Below are 20,229 nucleotides of genomic sequence, written 5' to 3'. Positions count from 1 at the left end.
TACCTGTTTTTTCTTTATCTTAGAATATATAAGTCTAGGGCCTCATGTCATATCTCTTTGCCTTTTCATACTAAAAAAGCTATGACAATTAAAAAGCAGAGACATTACTTTGCCAACAAAGGTCTGTCTAGTCAAAGCTATGGTTTTTCCAGTAGTCGTGCATGGATGTGAGAGTTGGACTATAAAGAAGGCTGAGCACCGAAGAATTGATGCTTTTAAACTGTGGAGACTCTTGAGAATCCCTTGGACTGCAAGGAGATCCAACCAGTTAATCCTAAAGAAATCAACCCTGAATATTCCTTGGAAGGACTGATGCTAACGCTCGAAACACCTGATGTGAAGAGCTGTCTCTTTAGAAAAGACCCTGATGCTGGGAAAGATGGAAGGCAGCAGAAGGGGATGACAGAGGACGAGATGGTTGGATGGCATCACTGACTCAATGGACATGAGTTTGAGCAAGGTCTGGGAGATGGCGAAGGACAGTGAAGCCTGGCATGCCACAGCCCATGGAGTTGCAGAGTTGGACATGACTGAGCGACTGATCAACAACAAGGGCGTCATGAGGACACATTTATCCTGGGCCATTTCTCGCTTGCAGCATCAGAGACAGCATCTGTGAAAGGAGGAACTAAAAGTTTAATTGAGATCAGTGTTTCTGAAATTCATGTAACAAAAATCTGTCCTGTTCCCTTAACTTTGACTAATACAAATTGCTTCTATGAGAGATGTTTTAGTAAATGAAATAGTAATGAAGTGTGAGAAGTTAAGGGACTTGCTGTATGTTATACATTTAAGTACTTTTCATGTGTCAACTCATTTCATCCTCAGTACAGTTATGGGAAGGGTGGTAAGTTGTTCTCACTTTACAAGTGTAGAAGCAGTGTCTTCAGGAAGGTGAATAATTTGTTCAAGGTCTCCTAGACAGTGGATGTGTAGCTGCTTCTAGTTTCAGAGCCTCTGTTCTTTACTACTGTTCTCAGCTTCTCAAGTAGTATGAGACTTGTATGAGAGAGGTGTGAACTATATAAAGTTTGAAAGGAGTGATGAAACAGTGGAGACATGTTGGGAAGAATCAGAAATAGAGGATGCTTTTTTCCCACTATGAAAATTTTCCTGATCTGTGAAAAACATGATGATGTGAAAGTGCTGCACTCAAATATGCCAGCAAATTTGGAAAACTGAGCAGTGGCTATAAGACTGGAAAAGGTCAGTTTTCATTCCAATCCCAAAGAAAGGCAATGCCAAAGAATGTTCAATTGCACTCATCTCATAAGCTAGTAAAGTAATGCTCAAAATTCTCTAAGCCAGGCTTTAGCAATACATGAACTGTGAACTTCCAGATGTTCAAGCTGGTTTTAGAAAAGGCAGAGGAACCAGAGATCAAATTGCCTACATCTGCTGGATCATCGAAAAAGCAAGTTAGTTAAGTCGCTCAGTCGTGTCCGACTCTTTGCCACCCCGTGGACTGTAGCCCACCAGACTCCTCCACCCATGGGATTCTCCAGGCAAGAAAAAGCAAGAGAGTTCCAGAAAAACATCTATTTCTGCTTTATTGACTATGCCAAAGCCTTTGACTGTGTGGATCACAATAAACTGTGGAAAATTCTGAAAGAGATGGGAATACCAGACCATCTGACCTGTCTCTTGAGAAACCTCTATGCAGGTCAGGAAGCAACAGTTAGAACTAGACATGGAACAACAGACTGGTTCCAAATAGGAAAAGGAGTATGTCAAGGCTGTACATTGTCACCCTGCTTATTTAACTTAGCAGAGTACATCATGAGAAATGCTGGGCTGGATGAAGCACAAGCTGGAATCAAGATTGCTGGGAGAACCTCAGATACGCAGATGACACCACCCTTATGGCAGAAAGTGAAGAGGAACTAAAGAGCCTCTTGATGAAGGTGAAAGAGGAGAATGAAAAAGTTGGCTTAAAGCTCAGCATTCAGAAAACTAAGATCATGGCATCTGGTCCCATCACTTCATGGGAAATAGATGGGAAAACAGTGGAAAGTGTCAGACTATTTTTTTGGGCTCCAAAATCACTGCAGATGGTGATTGCAGTCATGAAATTAAAAGATGCTTACTCCTTGGAAGGAAAGTTATGACCAACCTAGGCAGCATATTAAAAAGCAGAGACATTACTTTGCCAACAAAGGTCCATCTAGTCAAGGCTATGGATTTTCCAGTAGTCATGTATGGATGCGAGAGTTAGACTGTGAAGAAAGCTGAGCGCCGAAGAATTGATGCTTTTGAACTGTGGTGTTGAAGACTCTCGGGAGTCCCTTGGACTGCAAGGAGATCCAACCAGTCCATCCTAAAGGAGATCAGTCCTGGGTGTTCATTGGGAGGACTGATGCTGAATCTGAAACTCCAGTACTTTGGCCACATCATGAGAAGAGTTGACTCATTGGAAAAGACCCTGATGCTGGGAAGTATTGGAGGCAGGAGGAGAAGGGGACGACAGAGGATGAGATGACTGGATGGCATCACCAACTCGATGGACATTGGTTTGGGTAGACTCCGGGAGGTGGTGATGGACAGGGAGGCCTGGTGTGCTGTGATTCTTGGGGTCGCAAAGAGTCATACACGACTGAGCGACTGAGCTATGAAAAAGTATGTAAAGTCTAATTTATGAAAGTGTGGGATATGATATGTAAAATGAGAAAGCAGAAGAAAACTCAAAAGTTTAAAAGCAGATTTTGCCTCTCTGTGGGTTAGGAATTATATTTAAAGATCGTAGATACTGAGGAGGAAATGGTAGAGACTTAAAATCTGCATGGGTTTCATGTGAGAGCCAGAGTCTTGGGACTTTGAAATAAATCTCTTTTTAGGGAAGAGCCACAGCATATGTCCCTATGCCCTTTTTTTCTTTTCTTGTTTCAACTTACATAAGTGGTATGACACTGGAAAACTATTTTACCATCTAATTGATATTCTGGAAAAAATTTTAAAAATAGAAAGCTTGGTTTTCAGAGTTGTAGGAATGTAGATTTTACAGTGTTATATTTTTAAACTCCTACTAAAAGAATAGATAATATTCTTTATTATGAAACAAATAATTACATGCAAAAAGAATAGCAATATTTGTACTTATATTTGTACTTATATAAATAACTTCTTTTTTTTTTTTATTTGCAGGCAGAAAAAACAATTGGCCACCTCTTCCTGACAATTTCCCTGTGGGCCCTTGTTTTTATCAGGATTTTTCTGTAGATATCCCTGTAGAATTCCAAAAAACAGTAAAGATTATGTACTACTTATGGATGTGTGAGTATAGAATAAATATAAATTATATATTTGTTTGAAAGTGTTTATATTTTATTGTCAAAAATCTATTAAAAAACTCACATATTAAGGTAACATCATTAATTGGTCCTTTCCTATAGATACTTTAAATTTGAGTGACACATACATTTAGTTACTTCAAAATTGTGCACTGTGTGGTGGTCTAAGTTCTTATCTGAGGAAGGTCTGTATACTGAGAACTGGCATTCTTTTGAGGAAGGGACTTCCCTATCATATGGTGGAATTTTGCAATGATCCTTTTTCTCTGAAAAATCTTATCTAGGTAATAATCCTTTAAAATAATTATTCATAGTATTTTATGCAAATGAAAGCTGTAAAGCATTGTGACTGTCTTATAAAAGGGCATAAAATTTTGAAATATTATAAATTATTTCACTTTGAGCACTGTTTACTGTTCACTTTCAGGTGGAGAGGAACACTTTTATTATTGAAAGTGCTGAATTAATACAGGATATTTCATTAAATAGCACATTAGGACATACATTTTAGGCTGTGATGTTCACAATACTTTGGATATAATTACAGCACATGGAATATTAAAACTAAATGTCAAGCTGTTACCAGTTTTTGTATGTACACAGAATCCCCACTTACTGTTTGCTTTTTTTTCCAAACGGCAGTCTCAGCCCCATTTAACCTCACTGAGTTGGTAGGAGAGGTAGCTGTCGTGGCTTCTTGCCTGCACCACTGCTGAGTTAATGAATGCGTTGTGGAGTCCATTCTTGTTGAAGAACATCTGTGTGTTCTTCCTGTGTGATTAAGGAGCCTCTCCCCCCTCCCCAAAAAAAGGAGCCTCTCTCCATCAAATACATGAGATCATTGTCTTAAAAATCTTTCAACAGCATTGCGAGGTTGCTTTGGAATGTGAGAAGTGATTCCTTATGGATAGTACATGTTTAACTCTTATTTTTAGTTTGAGATTATGTTATCAATCTGACTTCTTTGGTTCATCCTGAGTGTCAGTAGTATTGCATATTTTTATTAAAGGTTTTGATTCCCCATGGCTGATTCATGTCAAGGTATGACAAAACCCACTGAAATGTTGTGAAGTAATTAGCCTCCAACTAATAAAAAAAAAAAAAGGTTTTGATTCCATATCTGTCCATACTAACAACTCTTATTTAATCAATATATCATTAAATAAATGCAAATTAAAATAATTGGGCTTCCTTGGTGGCTCAGATGGTAAAGAATCCGTTTGCAATGTGGGAGACCTGGGCTTGATCCCTGGGTTGGGAAGGTCTCCTGGAGGAGGGCATGGCAACCCACTCCAGTATTCTGGCCTGGAGAATATTATCACACTCTAATAATATAGTGTGAAAGTTATCACACTGTAATAATAATTCTAACAAGAGATAACATTTATCCAGGATTTACTTTGTGTGAAGCACAGAGCTAATCACTGTATATATATTACATTATTAAATCTTAACCACACTATGAAGCAGGTACTATATTATCTAGCTTTATAGTTTGAGAAACTAAAGCTTAGAGAATCTGAGCTAACTTGTTCAAGATTACTCAGCAAGTAAGGTTGGAGTTGGATGGCTTGATTCTAGATCCCAGAGTTTAGATTTCCATGTTATGCCACCTACAAGATACCAAAATAAAGAAGTAATTTACATTTTAAACTCAAATATGATGAAGATATGCTTTCAGTGGTACTTTTCTTGAGGCAAGTAATCTCTATAAAGGAACTGAAGCAATTAGAAATACCAATATGAAATGAATCTCAACATCTTTTTGACTATACTCTTGAATTTAAAGAAGGAAAGAAAAAGAAAATTTAAAAATATCAGCTACATTAAAGACCATTTATTGAAGAAGATAATATACTGTCCTAAAATTATTTATTTTAGGTATCTATATTGTAATGCAGGACTTAGCAAGAAGAATATTCCAATGATGGTTGCAAATTTAGGTCCACTAATACCAGATTTGAGTGCTTAATAAAGCAAATTGAAATTTTATAAGAAGGAGGATCATTCAACTTGAGAATCATATAAACAAAATGGCCTATAATTTTAAGTATTTTACCCACAATCGGAATCCATCAAGTGGACTGAAGTTGGATTGAAATTATCAACATAGAATTGCGCATTTCACTTTACCTAGACCTTCTGTTTTTTTGGTCTCTGTGTATGAGGACTGATTGTTTAGTAAGTAAACCTACATATTTTACTCTTCATTGGGATACAAGTGAATGACTTACTGATCATAGTTGCTGGTTACTATGAAAACATATAGAAAAAATTTTAATAGATTACACAAAATTTAATTGATATTTTAATCTATTCTTGAAAGAATTTTTGTGAGCTTTAAAATACATATACCTGTATATTCTGTCTCTTTTTCTTAAACAGATTAGGGGATAAACCTTAAATAGTTACTTCTTTAGAGGTTGAAATTTGACTTAATGTTCTGAACATTTATTATGGTTTTAGGCAGTTGGATTCCATTTACTATTACAGAATAATATCATACAATATCTCAAATTCTGTTTTTAAGCCCTTAACAGAACTACTTTTATTTTGAGGCCAAGGATTTTGAGTAAATTTATTATATGCTAGCTTTCATGACTTAGGAATCCTAGTGGGAATAAGTAAGAGTCTTTCCTGTGTGGTAGAATGGGATGGGATTTTAAAGCTGCAAGGCCTTGTGCCCTTCTCTAGTTGAAAACCTGAAATGCACCGAGTTTGCTTAGCTCAGTGTATGTCACTCGAACCCACGTATTTTCATTCTTCCTCTGGGGCTTGCTCTCCTTTCCTAGCATTTGTGTATTTATCTGGTTGTTAGATAAAGGCAGATTTAGAGGCACCCTGGAATGTGTTTATATCTTACTTCATTAACTATCAATTTTTTGATTAATAATTTAAAGAAATTTTAAAGTTTTTTTTAATGTTTGTTGAAAATGTATTTTTAAAATTTATACTCTCTAGGTTTTCCACTTGTTTTTAATGTAGTAGTTTGTTGACATTTTTACTGTACTGATAATTTACATTAAACAGTACTTTAACTTTTGAAATGATTTATTTCTTATAACAAATTCAGCCTGTGAATAAATTTTTTAAAAAATCCTTTAAAAAAGTTACTAATTATAATGGGTCAGTGTTCTTTAGGATAATAGTGTTCTTAGATGTTACTCAGATTTTTGGATTTTGGTCCGCAGGCAAAGTAATTATTAGATCATAGGAAGAGTTTGCCAAGATCTAGTTGCATTAACAAAAAGAAAAATCTGCTAAAGTAGGTAAAGTGCATCATGGTAAACTTTACTTTTTTTTAAATAAATGTAATTCCCTACCAAAACACTGTTTTTAATGCCAGGACTTTTAAAAACGGGCAACTTTCTGAAAATGAGTTAATAATCCTTATAGCTTGACTGTTTAGTCATTGGAAGTTTCTGCAGTTTTAGTAGTTTCAGTCCAGTCATTCTGATTAATTTTATTGCTTAAAAATGTTACAATGGGATTGCACGGGGCACTTCTCTAGTATTCTCTTGTGTAATTAATTTATGTTGGGAGGAGCCTGCAGCCCTGTTCTATGAAAATTATAGTTCTAAGTGTAGGATCTTTTCCCTCTCAAGTCCTGGTTCTTTTCCTGGAAGCCACTACTTTTCTGCTTGGGCCTTGGATCAAGAGACACATCACATGTTTCCTTCTTAGGGAGGAAGCCGTTAAGGTTCTGCTTCTTTGGTTTAACTGTGTAACTGCCCATTAGGAGAGGGCCAAAAGAATTTTTGCCAAACAGTGCATGTATTAGAACTCCTTTTCCTGTGAATACTCTGTTTTCAAATCAAACATGTAAAAAACAGCAGTGTTTTGAAAAATACTAAATGGAAATGGGCTAGACTGTATGTGCTTTTAAGGAAGTGTTTTTTTGATTATAATTTCTGTTGAATGAGCACATACATTGAGCGTAAATATTTCTTTTCTGTTTTGTTTTTTAATTCCACAGTCCATGCTGTAACACTGTTTCTAAATATCTTCGGATGCTTGGCTTGGTTTTGTGTTGATCCTCCAAGAGGCGTTGATTTTGGATTGAGTATCCTGTGGTTCTTACTTTTTACTCCTTGTTCATTTGTCTGTTGGTACAGACCACTTTACGGAGCTTTCAGGTAAAATGTGTGTACTTTAAAATATGCTCTTTAAACCTGTGAAGTAAATAATTTGTAGTACACCTTAAAGGTAAAGGTGACATATGTTCATGTTTTAAGCTTTTTATTATTATACAGTATACCTTCAGAAAAGTCTGTATGTAACATCTCTGTTTATTAAGTCCATCTCTAACTTGCTGTATATTCATTCGACCTTGTAACTAACAATATCCCATTCTTTTCTCCCACTTGAGAAAAAAGACCAAACATGAAAATGAATGTGGGGAAAAATGAGAACAAACTTAAGTCTTAATATTTGTAAAAGATTCTTTTCCATAAGAACATTTTACTCCTATTTTCGCCTTCAAAAAAAAAAAGTCAAAAGTGGTGATTAATCCTAATTTTTTAAATGGATCTGGGTCACCTAGCTAAGGTAAATATACATGTAATATTTAAAGTGAGTTGCTTCACCTAGCAACTTGGTAATTATTTTCTGTGTAAATTTATTTTTGGTTTTTCAAAAGGCAATGACATTTTAAAACCATTTAGACTGTAAGATTAAGTATACTATTTTGCATGATGTATTTTAATGAATGGTTTAGGATAAACATTTCCTAAATGCGTGTCCTGTGAGATATTACTAAGTGCTGTAGAAAAAGTGCTCATTAGCTTCAGTTTGGGAAGTTAAATGGGATAATAAAACTAAACAAGTCTCTTCATTTCCAAATCTCTTAGGTTTTGTTAAGAGCTTCGTGTGATTTGTGGTATAACTGTGAAACCATGTGTCGGCATGTGGAGTGTCTTGTTGGGTTATTACTTTAGAAAACAAACACTGGGAAATGCTGATTTAGAGGCTAGCCTTAGATGAGTCCATGCATTCAGTTGTTGATCAGCTTTCTTTTATTTGAGTAAACTCATTTATGAATGACAAACCTTTTTCAGCTCTCATGCACGTGGAGCTTGTATTGTGCAGCCGATGTATTAGAGAAATTAGAGGGCCACATTCAGTTGTTTAACTTCTCATTTTCCTTTTCAACCAAAAATGTCTTTGATTATCCAGAATGTGTATTACCGTCCCACCCCCCCCCCCCCCCCCCCCCCCCGCCTCTACTCCTCCCAGTCTTGCCAAATGGGATCAGAAATGAAAACATAGAAACCGAAAATGAAAAGGAAGGAAATGGGGAAGATTAGGGAGTTTGGAGAGAAAAGTGTCGTTCAACAGAAAACTAAATTGGTTAGAAATTGAATGAAGGGAAAAAAATATGTGGGGGGAAGGAAGGAAGGAAGGAAGAAATCTTTGGATCTAGTGGAAAATGACAGGTTGGTTGTCAAGGAATGAGAGAGGCTCCCTATAAGATGTAGGTTGGAGAGGAATAAAAGGGTCCCAGCATGAACAGAAGAGTTCCTGCTGCTCTTTTCCTTGTTAACCTTTTCATGTGTTGTTGAATTTGGTTTGCTAATGTTTTATTGGTTTTTGCCTCTGTTCACTAGGAACAGTGGCCATTAATTTTCCTTTTTTGTAGTGCACTTATCTGGCGTTGGTATCAGGGTAATGCTGGCCTCATAAAATGAGTTTGGAAGTGTTCCCTCCTCTTCTGTGTTTTGGAAGAGTTTGAGAAAGATTGTTATTAATTCTTCTTTAAATGTTTGGTGATTTTACCAATGAGGCCATGAGGTCCTGGACTTTTGTTTTGGGGAAGTTTTTGATTACTAATTCACTCTCCTTACTAGTAAACGATATGTTCAGATTTTCTATTTCCTTATGATTCATACTTGGCAGGTTGTATGTTTCCAGGAATTTATCCAAGTATAAAATCATGTATTCTTAGTTTCAGTAGTTTCTTTCACTTTTGCCATGTGTACTAGAAGTTTTTTAAAGATTTCATTCTCTTACGAAATTTTGTTAACGTCTCTGTGTGCATACTTCAGTATCTAGAATGCTCTGTGAACCTGTTTTGTATTGTTCATATTTTCTCTTTGTTTTTAATCATATAGTGCAGCTATTGGTATACTTAACATGACTTGACTGAATCTGGTTGTGGTGAATAAACAATTGTGGAGGCTTCTGATGTTGGCCAGTTGTTTCAGAAGAAGTTCACGTTTGCCCTGCTTGTCAGAGGATAAGTCAGGGGCTGAGCTGAGCTATAGTCTATTAAGCCTGACATTAAAGAGGTTTGCAAAAAATATAAAGTAATGCTACTCTTTTTGCTTCTTCCACTCCTCCAGTTTTCATGAAAGTGTTATTTTATTGTAAGAAATTTATCTAAAAATTAGTTAAATGTTTTAACTATTTCTCAATTTTAGTTTCTCATTTGGTAAAGCAAGAGCTACAACCCACATAATCAAAAGTTCCTTGTGATGCTCAGTAATAAAGAAGTGCTGAGGCCAAAAGCTTGAGAATTGTCGTTCTAATCCTTTTCCCATTGGGGAACACTGCGGGAAAGCCTGTTCTGCTTTCAGAGGCTCTTCTATCTTTCTAGCGTCTGTATTTGGTACATGCCTTGAGAGAAGAGTTGGCTGCATGTTTGGGCCAGTATTATGCCTCTCACTTCTCATTACTCAACATGTGAATCTGCTAAAAGCCCTGTTGGTTTGTCTCTTCCCTCACAGCAGCGATCTGTGCAGGCAGAATCTGAATTTTCAGCTTATTGTCTTGTATTCAGCAAAAATGAATTGAAGCTATAGAATGTCAGCTTACATTTCTGTAGTTCTCTTCCACTCCAGAACCATGGACGCTATTCCTGGATGTTTCAGGAGCTCTTCAGTGGATTTAAGCAGATTTTTTCCCCATTTTATCCTGCTATTCTAGTTGCTCTTCTTGGAGATACACACACTAGCCTTTTCTCTCATATTTGGAACCATAAAACTAAAATTAATTTGTTTGGTTCTAAGAATTTACATCTTTGTTTACATTGCTAATCTGTTCTTGCATACTGTCTAGTTTATCCATTAGAACCCATAGCATATTACGTTCCTGATGGTAATTCCAACATCCTAATCTTATCTGACTGTGATTCTGATGCTTGCTGTATATTTTCAAGCTGTGTGTTTTTGCATTTTTGTTATGTCTTGTGATTTTTACTTGATTGCTGGACATAGTGTACTAGGTAAAAGGAACTGCTGCAAATAGGCCTTTAGTAATGTGATGGTAAGGTAGCGGAGAGGGGAAGCATTCTGTGGACTTACGAGTAGATCTCAGTCTCTTGTTTAATAGTTAACCAGTGCCTCTGGACTGTGAACCGCACCAGTTGCTTCTCAGTCCTTCCCTCTCCTCAGGTGGGACAGGGTGTCATAGAGTGGGCTGGAATTGGGTATTTTCGGTTTCCCCGTATAGGATCTCTGAAAATTTTCCCTGTAGCTCAAATGGTAAAGAATCTACCTGCAATGCAGGAGACCCAGGTTCAGTCCCTGGGTTGGGAAGATCCCCTGGAGAAGGGAATGGCCACCCACTCCAGTGTTCTTGCCTGGAGAATCTCATGGACAGAGGAGCCTGGTGGGCTAGAGTCGGTGGGGTCGCAGAGAGTCAGACACGACTGAGCCACTAACACTGCCACTACACTATGTAGGTCAGGCTGCCGTAAGACTAACCTCCAGAGTGAGCTGGGTTCTGGTTTCTCCTGAGACCATACCTTGATAAGAACAGAGTGCTGTAGGCAGGGGTCCCCAACCTCTGGGCTCTAATGCCTGATGATCTGAGGTGGAGCTGATGTAATAATAATAGAGATAAAATGCACAGTAAATGTAATGCACTTGAATCCCAAAACTCCTCCCCGCTCCCACCCGCCCTGCGATCCGTGGAAAACTTGTCTTCCACGAAACTGGGCCCTGGTGCCAGAAAGGCTGGGGGCCGCTGCTCTTGTGTTCCCAGAAGATTCCTTTCCCCGTCTCCTTCCCGAAGCACAAAGGGGTTTTCTCTAAAGAGATCACCCAGAGCCAGGGTGAGCTGTTGCTGGAAAAACTCACAAATGTGTGGACTCCCTGAATGACTAGGTCTCCCTGGAGTTTTAACTCTGAGTTGTCCACTCCGAGCCTCCAGCATTTTGTCAGTTACAGTTCAGATATTCCTACCCTGGCAGTGGTTGCTGCAGAGGTTTCTGCTTATGGGTTTCTGCTCTAATAACTTTTGATTCTCTGTATCCATCTATCTGTCTTTCGAGTTTGGGGTTGCAGTTTGCCCTCTGGCTTCTCTTCTCTTTCAGATTTAAGAAGAGTTGTTGATTTTTCAGTTTGTCCAGCTTTTTACTTGTAGTTAGGATGATATACTACTTCTAAGCTTCTTCCAGGTATACTTTTTAAAAGCAAGCTACCTCTGGGCAATAGACAGTATTTTTTTGGTCCTATTCCTTTATAACATAATATCTGTGGCAATTTCATACCTTTTATGTTAGAATATTTTGCTAATTGAAATTAGAAATTAAATATAATTGAAATATAAAATCATTTTAGCATCCTGAAAAATGTTATATTAGTGTATGAGCCAGGAAGTCAATTTAATTTTTTCTATAGAAATATACTTGATATTTGATTTTAAGTGTAAAAACATATTCAAGTCCTAGTCCATTTTCATGTTGTTTAGTCTTCCAAGTGAGTTTAATGTAGGTTAAAATACTGCCTTTTGTAATTAACTTTTTTATCCTGTTTGTATAACCAGAAAAAGAGAATTTTTCTTTTTTTATTCCAAAGTGAAGTATCAAATTACATTAATCCCAAGGGAAGATAATATTCTTTCTATACCTGCAAGAAGAAACTACTGTTTAGTCTCCTTTATGTGTATATGAATATATAGTGCTTACAGTCTGCAAGTCTTGTTTAGTACTTCATATTGTTTAATATTTATAATCTCTCCAGTGGATCATGAGTTGCTGAGATTTTCACCCAGGCCTTTGGCCTGGAAATTTAGGGCCCTTGTGCTCTTCTCTGCTGTATTATATTTACATTATTATTTAATTTGCAGAAGTCTGGCTAACTCAGTGATCTCCATTCAGTGGCCTAATTAATTTTAGATTATAGCTGCACCTTGGACAACATAGGTTTGAACTGCTTGAGTCCACTTACATGTGGATTTTTTTCAGTGAATGCTACTGTAGTACTGCTTGGTCCATAGTTGGTTGGACCTGCTCATTGGAACGCTGGATACAAGGGCCTGACTGTAAAGTTATACGCAGATTGGTTAGAGGTCAGTGCCTTTAACCCTTTGTTCAAAGGTCAGCTACATTTACTGGCAGTTTTTATTTCTTGGTTAGTTCTTTAGCCAAAGTAGTTAAGAGCTTACTATTTGTTACAAAGTTCTGTACCAGTTGAGTGTTGAGAATGAGAAGGAAAATGGCTTGTTTATTTTTATATGGCTTATTTTTTTTTTATATGGCTTATTTTATAATAGTTTTTATAGTGTGATGAAAGAACCCTTGGTATTCTCTTTTCAGAGAGTTTAAGGTTCTCCCTTTTCTAACTATATATCTGTGTGAAGCTGATTTTCTTAATTTTCAACTATAATAACATATGATAGATTGAAGACAGACCTGATATGAAAATCTATATAGAATATAGCATTGTTAAGGATTTAAAAACTCTGAAACTAATACCTCCTTCTGTATGCCCTTGAAAGAATATATATTCTGTTTTGATTGGGTGAAATGTTCTGTAAATATCAGTGTGGTCAAAATGTTGATAGAGTTGTTCAGATCTTCTGTATTCATTCTGATATTTTGCCTGCTTGTTTTGTCAATGCATGGGAATTGACAAAATGTTGAAATTTTCAACTTTAATTATGAATTTTTCTCTGTTTTAGTTCTATCTTTCATGTAGTTGGACAGTGTTGTTAAGTAGATATATATTTATATGTTTTCTTTGTGCTTTGAATTCTTTATCATTATGTAGTGTCCCTCATTATCCCTGGTAATAATCCTTTTTTTGTCATCTATTTTATCTGATATCACTACAACTGTTCTAGCTTTCTTTTAATTTATATTTGCATATTATATCTTTTTTATTTACTTTTAACCTATAAATATTTTCATATTTATAGTAGCCTTTTTCTTTTTTTTTGTGGACTGCCTTTATTTGAGTCTTGCATCTACATTGGCAGTCTATATTAATGATGTATTTCTTAGGTTCTCTTTTATTCTAATGCCTTTACATCATCTGCATCATCAGGAATTTCATGTATTACTTGATTCTGGTAGTAATGAAGTTACCAATCTGTGCCAAAAATTTTCAAGATTTTATCAGAAGCCAGATGTCACTTCTGTAAGTAGAATCTGTGAGCAAAACTGTTTGCACTGCAGTATTGTGTAATAGAGGTACCAGCAACTAACATTTAGATCATTTCCCATGTGCCTGTACATCCCCTGCTTAGCACTTACAGGTATTATTTCATCCATATAAAAGTAAATTCCATTGTTATTCCTATTTTGCAAATAGAAAATCTCAGATTTAGGTCTAAATTTTCCTTGAAGTTACATAATTTTAGCTGTGAGAGTCTGGATTCAAACTCAATCCTATTTCTAAAGCTACATGCTCTTAATGACTACTCTTGAGTTACTAAAGGTAAAACGTTTAGTACTTTAGTTAAGTTGTACCCATTTATTGTAGTTAAATGAATTGCTCTTCCTTTAAAAATAATGAAATACTTTGTCTTCCCTGTTTTGCCAAATTGTAGTTGTAATTAATACCTCTGATATTGATATGTAATTTGAAATAAGCTGTATAAAGTTCATATAAATCTGTGTGCTGAGATTTTTAATAATTTAGGGAGAAACATTTTCTCTGAAAGTTGTACTATACTTGGCAGTGTGTTATTTGAAGACATTAAGCAAAAACAAGTGGCTTATTTGAGATTGTTTTCCAGTAGGCTTTGATGTGGAAGAGTCAGGATGGCAGGCAGTAGGAAGCTTCTTTGATTTAGTTATTTAGTCTGATGAAGAATTGGGTTACTTAGTTGGATTTATTATGAATAAATATTCAAAATACCACAAATACTTTGTTGTAAACTTAGGCCGATTACAATTGAGAACTACTTAGTTTAAATCAATTGATCATGTTTTTCTAACTATAGTTCTACTCATTCTTTGGCTTAAAATGGCTGTGTACAAGCTGGGTTGTTTAAACAGTCTGCTTCCTAACCTCTTTCTATGAACAAGACCCATCGCCTTTGGTTTTGGATAATGTTGTTGTTGTTCAGTTGCCAAGCTGTATCCCACTCTTTGTGACCCCATGGACTCCTCAGCATGCCAGGCTTCCTTTTCCCTCACCATCTCTTGGAGTTTGCCCAAGTTCATGTCCTTTGAATCAGTGATGCCATCCAACCATCTCATTCTCTCTCACCCTCTTTTTCTTCTGCCTTCACTTTTACCCAGCATCAGGGTCTTTTCAGTAAGTCAGCTGTTTGCATCAGGTAGCCAAAGTTTTGGAGTTTCAGGGTCAGCATCAGTCCTTCCAATGAGTATTCAGAGTTGATTTCCTTTAAGATTGACTGGTTTGATCTCCTTGCTGTCCAGGGGACTCTCAAGAGTCTTCTCCAGCACCACAGTTCGAGAACATCAATTCTTTGGTGCTCAGCCTTCTTTATGGTCCAGCTCTCACATCCTTACATGACTACTGGAAAGACCATTCAGTTCAGTTCAGTCACTCAGTCATGTCCGACTCTTTGTGACTCCATGGACTGCAGCATGCCAGGCCTCCCTTTCCATCGCCAACTCCCAGAGTTTACTCAAACTCATGTCCATTGAGTTGGTGATGCCATCCAGCCATCTCATCCTCTGTCGTCTCCTTCTCCTCCTGCCTTCCATCTTTCCCAGCATCAGGGTCTTTTCAAATGAGTCAGTTCTTTGCATCAGGTGGCCAAAGTGTTGGAGTTTCAGCTTTAGCATCAGTCCTTCCAATGATATTGAGGACTGATTTCCTTTAGGATGGACTGGTTGGATCTCCTTGCAGTCCAAGGGACTCTCAAGAGTCTTCTCCAACACCACAGTTCAAAAGCATCAATTCTTTAGCACTCAGCTTTCTTTATAGTCCAACTCTCACATCCCTGCATGACTACTGGAAAGACCATAGCCTGACTAAATGGACCTTTGTCAGCAAAGTGAGTCTTTGCTTCTTAACACACTGTTTAGGTTTTTCATAGCTTCCCTGCCAAGAAGTAGTTGTCTTCTAATTTCATGGCTGCAGTCACCATCTGCAGTGCTTTTAGAGCCAAAGAAGAGGAAATCTGTCACTGCTTCCACCTTTCCCCCTTCTATTTTGCATGAAGTGATGGGACTGGATGCCATGATCTAGTTTTTTTAATACTGAGTTTTAAGCTGGCTTTTTCACTCTCCTCCTTCACCCTCATCAAGAGGCTCTTTAGTTCTTCTTAGCTTTCTGCGATTAGAGTGGTATCATCTGTGTATCTGAGGTTGTTGACATTTCTCCCAGCAGTATTGATTCCAGCTTGTAATTCATCCATTCTGGCATTTCACATGATGTGCTCTGCATATAAGTTAAATATACAGGATGACAATAAACAGCCGTGTCATACTCCTTTCTCAATCCTGAACTATTGTTGTCCTATACAAGGTTCTGTCTGTTGCGTCTTGACCCGCATGCAGGTTTCTCAGGAGACAGGTTGGATGGTCTTGTATTCCCATCTCTTTAAGAGTTTTCCAGTTTATGATCCACACAGTCAAAGGCTTTAGCACTGTCAATGAAACAGAGGTAAATGTTTTTCTGGAATTCCCTTGCTTTCTCTATGATCCAGCAATGCTGTTACACATCATGTATACCTGCAATGGTGTTTTTTCCTCCTGGACCTTTTTAAAAAAAAATTATTATTTTTATAATTTATTTATTTTTTAATTGAAGGATAATTGCTTTACAGAATTTTGTTTTCTGTCAAACATCAGCACGAATCAGCCATAGATGTACATGTGTGCCCTCCCTTTTGAACCTCCCTCTCATCTCTCTCACCATCCCACCCTGTTGGTTGTTACAGAGCTCCTGTTTGAGTTCCCTGAGACATACAGCAAATTCCCATTGGCTATCTATTTTACGTATGGCAGTGTAAGTTTCCCTTTTCCTGTCTCCATACATCTCACCCTCACCTCCCTTCTCCTCCCCATGTCCCTAAGTCTGTTCTCTATGACTGTTTCTCCATTGCTGCCTTGCAGATAAGTTCATCAGTACTATCTTTCTAGATTCCATATTTATGCTTTAGCATATGATATTTATCTTTTTCTTTCTGACTTACTTCACTCTGTATAATAGGCTCTAGATTCATCCACCTCATTAGAACTGACTCAGAGGTGTTCCTTTTTATGGCTGAGTAATACTCCATTGTGTATATGTACCACAACTTCTTTATCCATTCATCTGTCAGTGGACATCTAGGTTGCTTCCATGTTCTAGCTGTTGTAAATAGTGCTGTGATGAACTTTGGTGTACTTGTGTCTTTTTCAATTTTGGTTTCCTCAGGGTATATGCCTAGGAGTGGGATTGCTGAATCATATGGTTTTATTCCTAGTTTTTTTTTTTTTAAACGTTTTATTTCCTTCATGCCTCTTTTTTTTTTTTTCCCATTTATTTTTATTAGTTGGAGGCTAATTACTTTACAATATTGTAGTGGGTTTTGTCATACATTGACATGAATCAGCCATGGAATTACATGTACTCCCCATCCCGATCCCCCCTCCCACCTCCCTCTCTACCCAATCCCTCTGTCTTCCCAGTACACCAGGCCCGAGCACTTGTCTCATGCATCCAACCTGGGCTGGTGACCTGTTTCACCGTAGATAATACACATGTTTCGATGCTGTTCTCTCAGAACATCCCACCCTCGCCTTCTCCCACAGAGTCCAAAAGTCTGTTCTGTACATCTGTGTCTCTTTTTCTGTTTTGCATATAGGGTTATCATTACCATCTTTCTAAATTCCATATATATGTGTTAGTATGCTGTAATGGTCTTTACCTTTCTGGCTTACTTCAGTCTGTATAATAGGCTCCAGTTTCATCCATCTCATTAGAACTGATTCAAATGAATTCTTTTTAATGGCTGAGTGATATTCCATGGTGTATATGTACCACAGCTTCCTTATCCATTCGTCTGCTGATGGGCATCTAGGTTGCTTCCATGTCCTGGCAATTATAAACAGTGCTGCGATGAACATTGAGGTGCACGTGTCTCTTTCAGATCTGGTTTGCTTGGTGTGTATGCCCAGAAGTGGGATTGCTGGGTCATATGGCAGTTCTATTTCCAGTTTTTTAAGAAATCTCCACACTGTTCTCCATAGCGGCTGTGCTAGTTTGCATTCCCACCAACAGTGTAAGAGGGTTCCCTTTTGTCCACACCTTCTCCAGCATTTATTGCTTGTAGACTTTTGGATAGCAGCCATCCTGACTGGCGTGTAATGGTACCTCATTGTGGTTTTGATTTGCATTTCTCTAATAATGAGTGATGTTGAGCATCTTTTCATGTGTTTGTTAGCCATCTGTATGGCTTCTTTGGAGAAATGTCTGTTTAGTTCTTTGGCCCATTTTTTGATTGGGTCATTTATTTTTCTGGAATTGAGCTGTAGGAGTTGCTTGTATATTTTTGAGATTAATCCTTTGTCTGTTGCTTTGTTTGCTATTATTTTCTCCCAATCTGAGGGCTGCCTTTTCACCTTGCTTATAGTTTCCTTTGTTGTGCAAAAGCTTTTAAATTTCATTAGGTCCCATTTGTTTATTTTTGCTTTTATTTCCAATATTCTGGGAGGTGGGTCATAGAGGATCCTGCTGTGATTCATGTCGGAGAGGGTTTTGCCTATGTTCTCCTCTAGGAGTTTTATAGTTTCTGGTCTTACATTTAGATCTTTAATCCATTTTGAGTTTATTTTTGTGTATGGTGTTAGAAAGTGTTCTAGTTTCATTCTTTTACAAGTGGTTGACCAGTTTTCCCAGCACTAGTTAAAGAGGTTGTCTTTTTTCCATTGTATATCCTTGCCTCCTTTGTCGAAGATGAGGTGTCCATAGGTTCGTGGATTTATCTCTGGGCTTTCTATTCTGTTTCATTGATCTATATTTCTGTCTTTGTGCCAGTACCATACTGTCTTGATGACTGTGGCTTTGTAGTAGAGCCTGAAGTCAGGCAGGTTGATTCCTCCAGTTCCATTCTTCTTTCTCAAGACTACTTTGGCTATTCAAGGTTTTTTGTATTTCCATACAAATTGAGAAATTATTTGTTCTAGTTCTGTGAAAAATACTGTTGGTAGCTTGATAGGGATTTCATTGAATCTATAGATTGCTTTGGGTAGAATAGCCATTTTGACAATATTGATTCTTCCAATCCATGAACACGGTGTGTTTCTCCATCTGTTTGTGTCCTCTTTGATTTCTTTCATGAGTGTTTTATAGTTTTCTATGTATAGGTCTTTTGTTTCTTTAGGTAGATATACTCCTAAGTATTTTATTCTTTTTGTTGCAATGGTGAATGGTATTGTTTCCTTAATTTCTCTTTCTGTTTTCTCATTGTTAGTGTATAGGAATGCAAGGGATTTCTGTGTGTTAATTTTATATCCTGCAACTTTACTATATTCGTTGATTAGCTCTAGTAATTTTCTGGTAGAGTCTTTAGGGTTTTCTATGTAGAGGATCATGTCATCTGCAAACAGTGAGAGTTTCACTTCTTCTTTTCCTATCTGGATTCCTTTTACTTCTTTTTCTGCTCTGATTGCTGTGGCCAAAACTTCCAACACTATGTTGAATAGTAGTGGTGAGAGTGGGCACCCTTGTCTTGTTCCTGATTTCAGGGGAAATGCTTTCAATTTTTCACCATTGAGGGTGATGCTTGCTGTGGGTTTGTCATATATAGCTTCTATTATGTTGAGGTATGTTCCTTCTATTCCTGCTTTCTGGAGAGTTTTAATCATAAATGGGTGTTGAATTTTGTCAAAGGCTTTCTCTGCATCTATTGAGATAATCATATGGTTTTTATCTTTCAATTTGTTAATGTGGTGCTGCATTACATTGATTGATTTGCAGATATTAAAGAATCCTTGCATTCCTGGGATAAAGCCCACTTGGTCATGGTGTACGATTTTTTTTAATATGTTGTTGGATTCTGTTTGCTAGAATTTTGTTAAGGATTTTTGCATCTATGTTCTTCAGTGATACTGGTCTGTAGTTTTCTTGTTTTGTGGCATCTTTGTCTGGTTTTGGAATTAGGGTGATGGTGGCCTCATAGAATGAGTTTGGAAGTTTACCACCTTCTGCAATTTTCTGGAAGAGTTTGAGTAAGATAGGTGTTAGCTCTTCTCTAAATTTTTGGTAGAATTCAGCTGTTAAGCCATCTTGTCCTGGGCTTTTGTTTGCTGGAAGATTTCTGATTACAGTTTCGATTTCCTTGCTTGTGATGGGTCTGTTAAGATCTTCTATTTCTTCCTGGTTCAGTTTTGGAAAGTTATACTTTTCTAAGAATTTGTCCATTTCTTCCAAGTTGTCCATTTTATTGGCATAGAGCTGCTGGTAGTAGTCTCTTATGATCCTTTGTATTTCAGTGTTGTCTGTCGTGATCCCTCCATTTTCATTTCTAATTTTGTTAATTTGGTTCTTCTGTCTTTGTTTCTTAATGAGTCTTGCTAATGGTTTGTCAATTTTGTTTATTTTTTCAAAAAACCAGCTTTTAGCTTTGTTGATTTTTGCTATGGTCTCTTTAGTTTCTTTTGCATTTATTTCTGCCCTAATTTTTAAGATTTCTTTCCTTCTACTAACCCTGGGGTTCTTCATTTCTTCCTTTTCTAGTTGCTTTAGGTGTAGGGTTAGGTTATTTATTTGACTTTTTTCTTGTTTCTTGAGGTAAGCTTGTAATGCTATGAACC

At 37.1% G+C, this 20,229-nt stretch overlaps 1 protein-coding gene across 5 annotated transcripts in view; it reads left to right on the top strand.

Moving 5' to 3' along the window:
• SCAMP1 (secretory carrier membrane protein 1) overlaps positions 1-20,229 on the top strand; it is a 150,190-nt gene that overhangs the window by 65,928 nt on the left and 64,033 nt on the right. For all 5 annotated transcript variants that reach the window (XM_043919970.1, XM_043919969.1, XM_043919967.1 and 2 more), the window contains 2 exons: positions 3,142-3,270; positions 7,264-7,423. In XM_043919970.1, the coding sequence (XP_043775905.1) occupies positions 3,142-3,270; positions 7,264-7,423 (289 nt within the window). The remainder of the gene's footprint in view (positions 1-3,141; positions 3,271-7,263; positions 7,424-20,229) is intronic.

Source organism: Cervus elaphus, chromosome 12, assembly GCF_910594005.1.
Source record: "Cervus elaphus chromosome 12, mCerEla1.1, whole genome shotgun sequence".
NCBI classification, from domain to species: domain Eukaryota; kingdom Metazoa; phylum Chordata; class Mammalia; order Artiodactyla; family Cervidae; genus Cervus; species Cervus elaphus.
This window is presented reverse-complemented; position numbering and strand designations above follow the sequence as displayed.